The sequence below is a fragment of the Bubalus kerabau genome, chromosome 5 (assembly GCF_029407905.1).
Source record: "Bubalus kerabau isolate K-KA32 ecotype Philippines breed swamp buffalo chromosome 5, PCC_UOA_SB_1v2, whole genome shotgun sequence".
Classification (NCBI taxonomy): Eukaryota; Metazoa; Chordata; class Mammalia; order Artiodactyla; family Bovidae; genus Bubalus; species Bubalus kerabau.
In genome coordinates this window covers 124,194,054-124,206,083 of record NC_073628.1, presented here as the reverse complement: position 1 = coordinate 124,206,083, position 12,030 = coordinate 124,194,054, and the positions used below count along the sequence as shown (strand labels likewise).

At 45.6% G+C, this 12,030-nt stretch overlaps 1 protein-coding gene across 12 annotated transcripts in view; it reads right to left on the bottom strand.

The window, feature by feature from the left end:
- The window catches only part of PTPN14 (protein tyrosine phosphatase non-receptor type 14), a 190,255-nt gene that overhangs the window by 14,152 nt on the left and 164,073 nt on the right, over positions 1–12,030 (bottom strand). For all 12 annotated transcript variants that reach the window (XM_055582980.1, XM_055582975.1, XM_055582978.1 and 9 more), the window contains 3 exons: positions 9,238–10,721; positions 4,385–4,528; positions 2,472–2,690 (listed from right to left, as the gene is read on the bottom strand). In XM_055582980.1, the coding sequence (XP_055438955.1) occupies positions 2,472–2,690; positions 4,385–4,528; positions 9,238–10,721 (1,847 nt within the window). The remainder of the gene's footprint in view (positions 1–2,471; positions 2,691–4,384; positions 4,529–9,237; positions 10,722–12,030) is intronic.

Here is a 12,030-nt window from a genome sequence, read left to right as displayed (position 1 = left end):
TAAATATCAGCAGTGGAGACTCATCAATAAAAAGGCGTGCCCCAAGTGTGGGAGGTGATGCTAGCAGGGGGAAACAGGGGCCTCTGGAGGGACTCTTTCTGGGTATCTCTTCATTCCTGTGCCTTGATATTGCTAAGTAGGGCTTCCTTACACATACACTGGTGTGGATCTCAAGATAGCTTTAGGGGTAATGGAGTGATCACTGTTTGCAACTTTTCCTCTCATTTGTTTTATGAAACTATATACTAACTTGATTCAAACAAAAACCATGTCAGTTATTATCTCGTTGCACAAGACATGTTTAGGTCAAAGCTGGCAAGCAAAATCCATTTTCTGAGTACTGGTGGGAGATGACACTCATGTATTTGCTGGCTGGCTAGGAATTTGGCTTATCTGTGGAATCATGCTTTTAAACATTATCCTCTCTGGCACCCAACATATAGGAGCCATAAATACTTCCAGAGTATGCTGCTGCCTGGGGCAATTTCAGCATATCCCCAAGTATTGACAGGAGGGTATTAAAAGCTGCATTAAAAACCCAACCGCCAATGCTACTGAGGTGGGTTTCACAGATGTGATTTCACCTCTGGAGCAAATAAATCTCTGTTCTGTGTTAACGGCTGTTTGGAATCCAGGGAGGAAACACTGGCAAGATATACAACTCTATTCCAAAAACACAAGGACAAGTTCTCACAAGCTCTCTGGGTCTATTAAATGCACCCATGTCTAACCCAGATCCATAAGATGAAATGTGGGCCTCGGAGAATATGGAGGAAGGCACGTTTCTGTTAACAACGCCCGAAGGGCACAGCCCATGCAGACTGACAGCTTTTTCCAAAGAGTAGATGGAAAATGGGAGAGGCGATTTGGCCAAAAGAAGATAGTATATCACAGCTGTGGAAGATTTTCACAGATACTCTAGCAAGAAGCAGCTGTGCGATCCGCATTTTTGAGTTCATTTTTTCGGTCATTGTTTCGTTATCTAAAATCAGCCCAGGAAACTCACCATTGTCAGTTCCCTTCAGAGTTCTATGGGGCTCAGTTTTTTTTTTTTTTTATTGTTTTGTTTTAGTTTATTTATTGTTTTTTTATTGTATTATTATTGTTTTGAGAGTTCTCACTCTCAAAAATATGACTAAAATACACAATTATGATCCATGAGAGTTATGCCATTCTATTTCTTTGGACAGGACTTTCTGACAGTTAAAAAAAAAAAACTCTGTGATGACCTAGAGGAGTGGAGAATGAGAGGGTGGGAGGGTGGCTCAAGAGGGAGGGGATGTATGTACACATTCGGCTGATTCACAATGTTGTGCAGCAGAAACTAACACAACATTATAAAGCAATTATATTCCAATAGAAAAATATGTGGTTATCTATGCTCAGTGAACAAAAACACTATACCAACAATGGTACACTTTCCACATTCCGCATCAAAACTGTTTCAACTGATACACGAGCCAACAACTGGCTGTGTTTTAGAGGCTCAAAGGAACCTACCTATGATTAGGCTACAGTTGAAAAATTCAATGAAGAAAGGAAATAATGCCAGAGATAGGTTTCTAAGGTTATTGACCACAACAGACTACTAATGTGAACCTTGTATTATTGAAAAACATCCTGTAACAGCTGTAAGAGTTACATGGATACAATTCACATTAGTATACAAATCATTCCCCTAGTTTGGAGGCCAGGGCAAATGGTGACATTCTAAACAAATATGCTCTGTCATTAGGGGCCCTGGTGAAATTAAGCTATTTAGGAAAAACTTGTTTGCATGCACATATGTATCTATAACTCTAAGTTCTAACTGAAGTAAAGCTAAGCTGACTAAAGTCTATGAAATACTGAGATATGAAGATTTGGAGTATTCGAACTAGTTAACAAAAATGTAATGACTCAAATACATTGAATACAGTTGGCAAACCTTGTAAAATTCATTATCAACGTCACCATTATGGTTGATGGTTAAATTAGTCCACTCTTGTGAATATCATACAAATTTGGGACTTCAGCTATAAAATGCGTAACCAGTATCACAAGTGAGAAATGACAACTCTCTGTTTCTCTTGAACATCATAAAAACTCCAGTGACAGAAATACAGTGCCTGTAACTTCCACAGCCTCCATCGCCTGTGAATTACAAACTGCAAGGGACAATCCTCGGCTTTACCTGTGAGTTTCCTGAAAAGTTACCACTTACAGAAACAGTTAAATCCTCGGACACAATCAAGCTTCAGAAATAGCTGACCTGAGGTTTTCCCTGAGGCCACTGGGCTTCCTTCTCTCTGCAGCATTAGGCATGGCCTCCGAGTTGACTAAGAAAAACTCTATGAGTTCAAAAACACTCCCTAGGGGTTTGGGGACCAGCCAAGCTGCGCAGTGGCAGCCCGTCCGTTTTCTCTTCCCTGCATTTTTACCATTAACCCAGCAATCTTCCACCAGCCTTCCCAACACGCCCCCCTTCTTACCTTGATGTGGGAGGCGTTAATGTAGCCTGTGTTATTTTCTTTGGTTGGTATTAGCTCTACGCGGTTCTCCTCATAGGGAACCACCTCGCGGATTCGGCTGCGCTCAGCATTTTCTGGCAGAGCCGCTGTGCTGAAAATGCCATTTGCCTTTTTCTTTGGAATTTGCTCGTATTCTGTGAACACCATTCCCTCTTCGAGCTTCTTCTTCAGGGTTCTGAACTGCAACAGAAGGTGATCTTCAGCTCTCTGAATAATCTGATCCAAACACTCTGACAAAACCACCAGATTTCTCAAAATATTTACAGCGAGAGTGTTAATCAGTAGTTTCAAGATGGATAATCAAAACTTGATTATTTGGTCTCATTCATTCACCATATTGCAAGTTTCTCTTGTCCAATAACCAAATGCCTCCTCACTCATACCTTAAACAGTACAAGTCTGCCAGACTAGGCAAGAGGTGAAATTCAAAATTAGTATTTTGTTATTAACGTGTATGCATGCTCTGCCACTCAGTTGTGTCCGACTTTTTGCGGCCCCAGGAACTGTAGCCTGCCAACTCCTCTGTCCATGGGATTTCCCAGGCAAGAATACTGGAGTGAGCTGCCATTTCCTCCTTCAGGGGATCTTCCCAACCCAGGGATTCAACCCACATCTCCTGAATCGGCAGGAGGATTCTTTACCACTGAGCCACCTGCTTTTCAAGTTCTAGGGATAAGGAGATTTTTAAACCTTAGTTATCAAAAAAAATCCTTTTCTCCAATTATGTAGTTGTTTTTAGCTAAATTTTAAGGTAATACTAGTCCATAGTTCTCTAGTCATGCAGATTAGACTCTTTTATTTTTCCCATGGCTAAAATACTAATTACAATAATGTGGTATTAATTGGATTAAATGATCCCACTAAAGACCCTTTTAGGAACTTCCCTGGTGGTCCAGTGGTTAAGACTCTATGCTTCAAATGCAGGGGGCACAGTTTTTGAGCCCTGGTCAGGGAATATCCCATGTGGTGCGGCCAAAAAAAAAAGTAAGACACTTCTGGCTCTCAGAGCATGCTAATACTTCATATATGCTGACAAAACCTAAAACCCTAATCTTACTGGCACTCTATTACATTTACACAACCTGTTTTTTAACCTGACAGCAATTTCAGGGACTAAAGGAACATGTTTGTTCACCTCTGAAACACTACCATGCAACTTTCTTTGCTTTTCAAAACCAAAGTTCCCACAATGCATTACCCTAACAATTATATATCAGTCATACTCTATAGCCAAGCATGTGCCCAGCTGCTCAGTCACGTCTGACTCTTCGCAGTCCCATGGACTATAGCCCATGAGGATCCTCAGTCCATGGAATTTTCCAGGCAAGAATAATGGAGTGGGTTGCCACTTCCTACTCCAGGGGATCTTCCCCACCCAGGGATCAAACCTGCATCTCTAGCATCTCCTGCATTGGCAGGCAGATTCTTTACCACTAGTGCCATCTGGGAAGGTCCTAGCAAGGGGCCAGCATATTAAAGAATTCTGTAAGTGCTTGGGCAAAATAATTACTCCCTAATAAAGGGTACTTGTTCACAAAAATCATGGAAGTCGAGCAGTAGGGCAAGGGCTTAACCTCTTCACTCTGCAAAACAAAGAAACAGGCCCAGAGAAATGTGGGTTGACTGAGGCCACATGTACAGGTGGCCAGGGGCTGGTGTCTCTAGACGTCATCACTGAACCAACCTGACCAAAAAACAAGAGTTATTGGACAGGATCACTCTAATACAGCACAACCCAGGCTGCCCTAATCTTCAAATTGAAGAATGAATTTGTCAAACACACCTTCGTTGCTGGCGTGCATGGGCGAGGGGAGAGTGTCGGAATCCTAAGACCACAGAGAATGAGTCACGCGTTTGACGAGCCCAGCGCTTACCCTCTCGTCCATGGGAACTCGGGTGGCATCGACGCGACTCTCCTCCCGCCCTGAGCCCCGAGCAACTGAGAGTCCGTTCAAGGCTGCCAACATCAGTGGCCTCTTCTGTGCCTCCAGGCCTGCCATCTTCTGCTTTTCTAGATTCTTGTGGCAAGAAAAGGCATGTTCTCATTGTTCGTAATACCAGGAGAATGCTGGAATGTGTTTTAATCTCCCCAAATCTATAACTCCCCAGCCAAGGAATGCAGACAATTACCATTAGCAGGGCAAATTCAAACACAGCCTTCCCCTTCATTCCCACTGTGCCTGAGGAAGCCGGCTCCTCTGGGCCTCCTGAGCGTTTCTTTAAAAATGAAGTAAAGAAACACACAAACAATAGCAGAGACTCGACACAAATACACCCTGCCATAGGGCTCACAAAAAAAGCATGCACAAGTCACCTTAGGAAGGTGAGCACTGAAGGAAGACAGGACAAAGAAAAGAGAAACAGAGATTCATGAATAATCAGAGCTCATCACAATGATGGGCCTTTTACGCAGATTAAATGGTAAAAAGCTTAGAAAAACTGTTGCATTCTTTTTTTAGATTTTTTTTTATTTTTTAAATTATGTAAGTGTGATAACACATTTATAGGAGACTTGGAAAATACAGAACAAGTTTATATACAGCTCCATTACATATTACAATTATTTTTTTAAGTAGCAAAATTAAAGATTTTTACTTGCACTTTCAATATCAAACTCTCAAAAATCAGTAGAATGACTATATAGAGAAGCAGAAGGATATAGTAGAAAAACTGTCCCATTGATAAGTGGATGGATACATACAGAAGTAGAGAAAAAACTTCCTTCCCAAGTTCCCACTCAGAGGGGCTAAGACTGAGGTGTTAACTCGATATTGAATCTCTCTGGACCCTGGGATATTATCCCCAGAAAGGGAGCTGATGTAGTTTAACAAACTCGCTAATACCATAGCCTGGAACCACCTGAGAGGACCCCCTGGCAGGATCCTTCATGCTTTATCCAGAAGACCCACAGGAATGGATGCCATGGCTCCCAGTGACTAAACCATGGGAGAACACGATCTGGGGACCATGCAGACCGCATTTGGCTTTTGTTTATGACTTTGTGACCCCTCTCTGTCCTCACCTGCACAAACACTCTGAAACTGTTGGGCCCCTGTTATTTCATCTACAGCTGTGCTTTCCCACTTCCTCTAAGCTGATTGGGGCATGAACCAATCTCCAGTTGCTCACTTCAGGCAACAGGAGCATTTTCCACCCAATAATTTTGTCTTAGAAGACAAAAGGACAGAGGGACTCTATAAAGCACAGAAACAGATGAGTTTTACAGAGTTTACAATATTGACCCACAGTTTGCAGGCTCCTTTGGTTGCCACAGATGAAGGAGTGATCTTACTCCGTTTATTTATTATTATTTTTTTTTCAAATCTTCAGGTTTTTTTCTTAGTCTGTCATTTAGCAATTTACTTCCTAAAGTGTCTTGATGGCGATATGGTATTGGTAGAGGATAGAGCACCTGTTGTGTGTGTTGATTCAGTTGTGTCCAACTTTCTGATCCCATGGACTATAGCCTGCCAGGCTCCTCTGTTCATTGAATTCTCCATGCAAGAATAATGGATTGGGTAGCCATTCCCTTCTCCAGGGGACCTTCCTGCCCCAGGGATTGAACCCAGGTCTCCTGCATTGCAGGCAGATTCTTTACCACCTGAGCCACCAGGGAACACGCTGCACATCAACTATACTTCAATTATAAAAAAAGAAGAATGGAGCCCTGGCCTTTGTGAGTGATGCTGTCAAGATGCATGGTCCCGTGACAGGGCTAACCCATCAGATAAGCTGAAGGAGCCTCTCAGAGGAGGATTAACTGTGAGAAAGTGAGAAAGGGCCAAAACATATTCTATTCTTAAGAATGATCCAGGTTTCTCAACCCTGGGCAGACTTGGAAAATTCAGGATTTAAATTTGGGGAGTTTTGTCGGTTTACTTACTTACTAGTTTGTTTTTGTAAGGGAGACTTTCCTCCCTGCCTGCTGTTATCTCTTTTAGTTGAGAATGTTTCACTCCTCTGCAAAATTTTGAGAGAGCAATGATTTTTTTTTTTTTTTTGGTAAATGGTCCTCAGATCCTTCTGACAGTCCTTCTGCTTCCTTCTCACCTGCACCACAAGGTGACCCCAACTGGACCCAAAGCAGAAAGTAACTTACTTGTCTTTCCTGGGAAAGGATTACTACCCAGGGAACACTGAAACCCCAATGACAAAATATTTCTCTTAGCTCCTCCTCGTTTATCCTATGAGCTTATTACCAGAGATCAGAAATAATGAATTCAAAGATCTGCTTTGGCCTCTTCTCTCCCAGTACCTGACTGGGGGTTAGGGAACCACAGACAGTGAAATGTCTTCAAAGCAGCAGCAGGAGCCATGCAGAAGGCGCTATCCACACCACAGGCCTGAACTATCCATCAAGGGGACAAGCAGCTCCAGAAAGGGGGAGAGGGTTGCCTGCAGGGCAAATTCTCACCATAGCTGTCTGCTTCCAGTTCCTATTTAGTGACATTTTCTCATCCTAGGAAGGCCTTGACAGCCTTCTCTTAGCTAGGCCTAACAAGCCAGGCAAAAGCTACCCATGATGGGGACCAGAGTAAGGCATCTGAGATGTGGGGAGGTCACTGGGGTGAGTTTCTTCAGAAGGACAATGGAGACCCACCCCAAGCTCCAGTGTCAGGGGCCAGGTCACCATCTTGCATGCCTCACTGAAGACCCTCCGAGTCCTCCTCTGAGGTCGGGACACCAAGGGTGACTGCCCTTGAGCTCATGAGCATGTAGGATTCGGGGGAAAATCAGGGAAAGGATTTCCCTAGCAGTCCAGTAGCTAAGACTTTGTGCTTAAAATGTGAGGGGCAAGGGTTCGATCCCTGGTCAAGAACTAAGATCCCATATGCTCTGCGGCATGGCCAAAAAACAAAAACTTTTTTTTTAAAAGGTAGACTTTTAAAAAAATAAAGGAAAATGACATAGGGCCAGGGTAATGATGTTACTGAACTAGTTAAGAGGTAAAATCGGCTATTCACTATTACCCAATGGATGGGATGGGAGGACACGTGGATAAAGTGAGAAAGGCCTCTGTGTGCTCTGTGATAATGCATGAAGCTCTATATGAGGAATCAGTGCCGGAAGTATCAGCTACAGGCTTCTGTTTGATACAGGTAACAAGAGGATGAATATGACCCAAGTGAGGCTAGGCAACCATGTAGGTGGCAATAAAAGCCAGTCAGCAAGGGAAACAGCAACGCCAAATGCTTGGACTGATGAGTTCTTGACGCTGAGTTGTGTGAAAGGAGCCTGAGGCCCAGAAGTGCTGAAACTCCCTTTCTACCAATGATTACTTTTTCCAAACGTGGAACGTTCTCCCCAAGCACCCACGCCCGCACTTCATTCCAGCCCGCAGCCAAACAGTTTTATTTGCCACAGGCACAAGCACACCTTTCACAGTTTCCCTCCAGGTTTGCGAAAAGTGGAAAAAGTTATGCCTGTACCAAATTCCTAGCAATACGCCATGGATGGCTAAAACCGTGAGGCTGAGAATGTTCTTGAGGTTTGTCTAAAGCCGGAACATTGCTATGGATTAGATTCCTAAACCTAGGGACTTGGCTTTCTTAAAACTTTGGCTCTTTACTATTCTTTACAAGTTGATTCCCACTGCAGAATCGGGAAGACTTATACATGAAGAAAGTTTGATGAATTCCCTCCAAGCAAAATGTAAGTTACAGCTGCACTGGAGTTCCTAAAATAAGCGCTGGCTACCTTATGACCCAGATGTGGTACATGCAGAGGAGAAGTCAATCTGGGTTTGAGTAGTTATAATGAGAGGATTCTTTTTTTTTTTTTTTTTTAAGGGAGTGAACATCTCCAGGACAAATAGCAATGGTATTATAAAACATTTTGTAAAGTAGCAACAACAATCCAGCAATCTTCTCATTAGTAAGATGTAATTCACTTTGTTGCTCTGGGTGTGCAACTGTTGCATACTTTTGCTCCGGCAACATAACTAACCTTCCAGAGGAAACATACTGAAGAAGAGTGACTTATGTCTAATATTAGGCATTGTCAAATGTTACATGCGTGTGCGTGAGTGTATGAAGATGCCTGTGTGAGTGCTTGATAGAGTAAGCTCAATGCTGAATTCAAGCTCAACTGTACGCTTCTGAGTTTACTGTAATTTTTCATAGATTTGTGCTGACCATCTATTGAAAGAGGATCTGAAAATGAAACTGGACACACCAGGACCAACACTGATGAGCAATCCTGACATCCAGATCTGCACAGAAAGCTGTGCTTTGAAGGGAGGCTGCTCTTTAAAATCTAACTGGGGAAAAACTGCTTTCCCCAGAGAAAACCAAAATGCCAGGAGAGGGAGGAAGGTGAGCTCCTGGCAGCTCAGGAAATGGGAAATCTGACCCTGAATACATACACCAAAATGCTGGCTTAGACACTGATCTCAACACCACATATCTGTACGATCCTAACTTCGTCACAGCACTCTGCCCCAAGTAGGCCTATGAGAAGCCATGAACGAGAATGGAAGGAGCAAAGAACAAAGTTTTGTGAAACGAAACCCCACCTGTTTAAAATGCAAGTGACTTTTAAATTCTATCACGTTTAAATCCTCCCATATTCCCTGGTAAGCCTCATGCTTTCTTCCGTGCCCAGAGGAGGGAGGTGCGCCTGAATCACCCAAAAGGAGCAGAGAGGGTGCTCCGGGGTAGGGGTCAGGGGGGGACCAGCCCCTTTAACCATCCCTCCCAAGATGCCCCTGGGAGAGGCGGCCACTTACCCGAATCATCATCTCTCTTTCTATAATGCTGTCCTCCAGGGAAAACATTTCGGACACAGGTCTCTCCTTGACAGGCTCTTTCTTGACCCGCTCCTTCACGCTCGTCAGGTCAGGCTCCGAGATGGATGGCCCGAGAGAGGCCCCGTTGACGGCCAGCTGGTCGGCCCGGGAGACGCTGATGGCCTTGGCGGGCCCATGCCGCAGCAGCCTGGCCCGGGCCACGGCAGGAGGCAGGCACACCTGGTCCTGCCGCAGCGCCCCATTGCTCACGCTTTTCCGTGGCCCGGGGTACTCGGGTGGGGGCTTGTTTGGAATCCGGGCCAAGGCGGCCTGTAGCTGGGTGCTGTACTCCACCTTCTCCCGGAGCACAGGGATCTGGGGCACCGGGTCGGGAGCCTCCTCCTCCTCCTCCTCGCTCTCGCTGCTGTGGATCAGCATGGTGGCATCCGAGAAAGTCTTCTTGTGGTGGTACTGGGGGAGCTGGGGGACCTCGTGGCTGCCGGGGCCCTCCTCGGGAGGCCCCGGCTCCCGCAGGGTATTGCGGCGGGCCATGGGGATGTTGAGCGACTTCAGGGTCATGGCTTCCATGCCCCTCACCATGCTGCTCATCGCCTCCAGGCTGTGACGCTTGTGCACTGCTCCGTGGTGCTTGGTGGCTGTGAGGGGCTCGCTCACCTCCTGGAGGGACTGGTGCACCACCGGGGAGCTGTCCTCCTGGAAGGTCTTCACGGACAGCTGAACCTTGCGGGTCACCAGGTCAGGGCTGCTGCCGCTGACGTACTTGTGGCGGTGGCTGGCGAGATCGGGCGTGCTGGTGGCCGGCCGGGGCCGTGGGTAGGGGGGCGGCGGCCGGAAGAGATAGTTTTTGAGCACGTGGGCCGTGTTGTAGCTATGGGCGCCCTGCAGCTGCATGTTGGCCAGCTCCGGCGTGCTCACCGTGTGTGAGATGGCGCTGGGCCCCCCTGGCTTGCTCGGTACCATGGGATTCGTGGGGTTGAGCTGGTCTGATGGGCTGACCAGTTTGTTCGCGTAGCCCCCCTGGGGCCCATAGGGGATCGTGTAGGGGTGCCTCTCCCGCATCTCGGGCTGGCTGTACACCAGGTCCTCCGGCTGGTTGTAGGCGTGGGTGTTGATGATGTTGAGGTTTCGCAGGGACTGGCTCTGGCTGTCCGTGTGCATGACGCCCCTCTTCATCTGCCGCATGACCGTCTCGTAATCGGGCGTGGGCCGGTAGGATGGTACGATGATGGCGCTGTGCCGGTGGCTGGGGATGTAGTCCGCCCGCATGATGTCACTCCCAGGGATGCTGAGGTTGGAGGAGACGGGAGAAGCCTGGATGAAGCTTTGGGAGCAGCTGAGGGAGTTGACGCTGTGAACGCTACACACGCTGCCGCCGTTGGTGACGGTGCCATTTAAATAACTTAAGTCCAGGCTGTTGTGTGAGTTACAATACAAGGCTTCTTCATTCCCATGGAAGATGCTGTCTGCAAGAAGTCAAACAGAGGCCCATGAACCTCCATGCCATCCTGCTTCCATCGAGTTGGTCCTCACACTCATGGGGGTAATTTTTAACTCACAGAAGTCATAAAAAGGGAAATCCCATGATCTCCACCCACATATTCCATAGAAAAAAACCCAGCAATTTCTTGGGCAAGATGCCAACATACTGAAAGAGTATTTTAAAGCACACTATAAAGAAAAAGTGAATCTAAACAAATGAAGCTAGGTACACATGGAACTGTTGTCAGCTGGGTTAAGTTCTTGATGTGGCCTGAGTTTTTAAATCAGGTACCAACAATGGCACACTGGAAGACCAGTCCCTCTTGTGCAGGGCTCAGTGACAGAACTGGATATTTGGGCCAGGAAGTGAAGAACTTTGAGTTCTTGGAGCTGATCTTCCTGACTGCAATGGAAAAACTCCCTGTATCCAAGGGACTGCCGAGCATCAATCAAGACACAAGGCAAGTAACACAGTCAGGATGTCAGCAAGCACGGCTACTTCGTTATGATCAGCAACCAGTGGAAGGCAAAATAAGACTCAGGAGTGTAATTTTAGCCACTGTCTAAAGCCCGCCTCTAGACTTGGTTTCATCACCAAGGTCAATTTCATGTTAAAATTATTAATACTTTAAACAGGTACCTAAAGAGATAAAAGATAGTGAAGGACAGGGAGGCCTGCCATGCTACAGTCCATGGGGTCACAAAGAGTCAGACACGACTTAGCGACTGAACAACAACAATAACAAAGAGAATAAAAAGCAGATTTCTACAGTCAGGACCATTCTATGCATCCAGTGTTCCTTTAACACACACACACACACACACACACACACACACACACACATACCCTCAGGAGGCAAACTCTTACAAACACATTTTTCTGTGGGCAAAATATATTTGTTTGTACATTATAGACTTAAGCATGAGCAGAGTAGAGGAATTCAAAGGCTGAGAAGGTTAAAAAACAGAAAAGGTGACTGAAAATACTCGGCTGCCTAAAGAGGAGAGGTGGGAACACAGACAAAATGAAATGATAGAGGCAAGGAAAACTATAGAGACAGAACTCTGCATTTATCCACCTCTAACGGGGTTTGGTGCCTTCCCATAGGAGCAGGGTAACTTTTGCTAGTCTGCTTATAAAAAGTAGTGTTTTATTAAATTATGTTATCTTGATGATCTTAGTTTCCAGGCTTGCACTTTGACAGTGCAAGAGCTAGCCTATGATAACACAGAAATGAATTATCCTTTATCCCACTGTCAACATCCGGTGTTTAATCCCATTCGTTTTCTAAG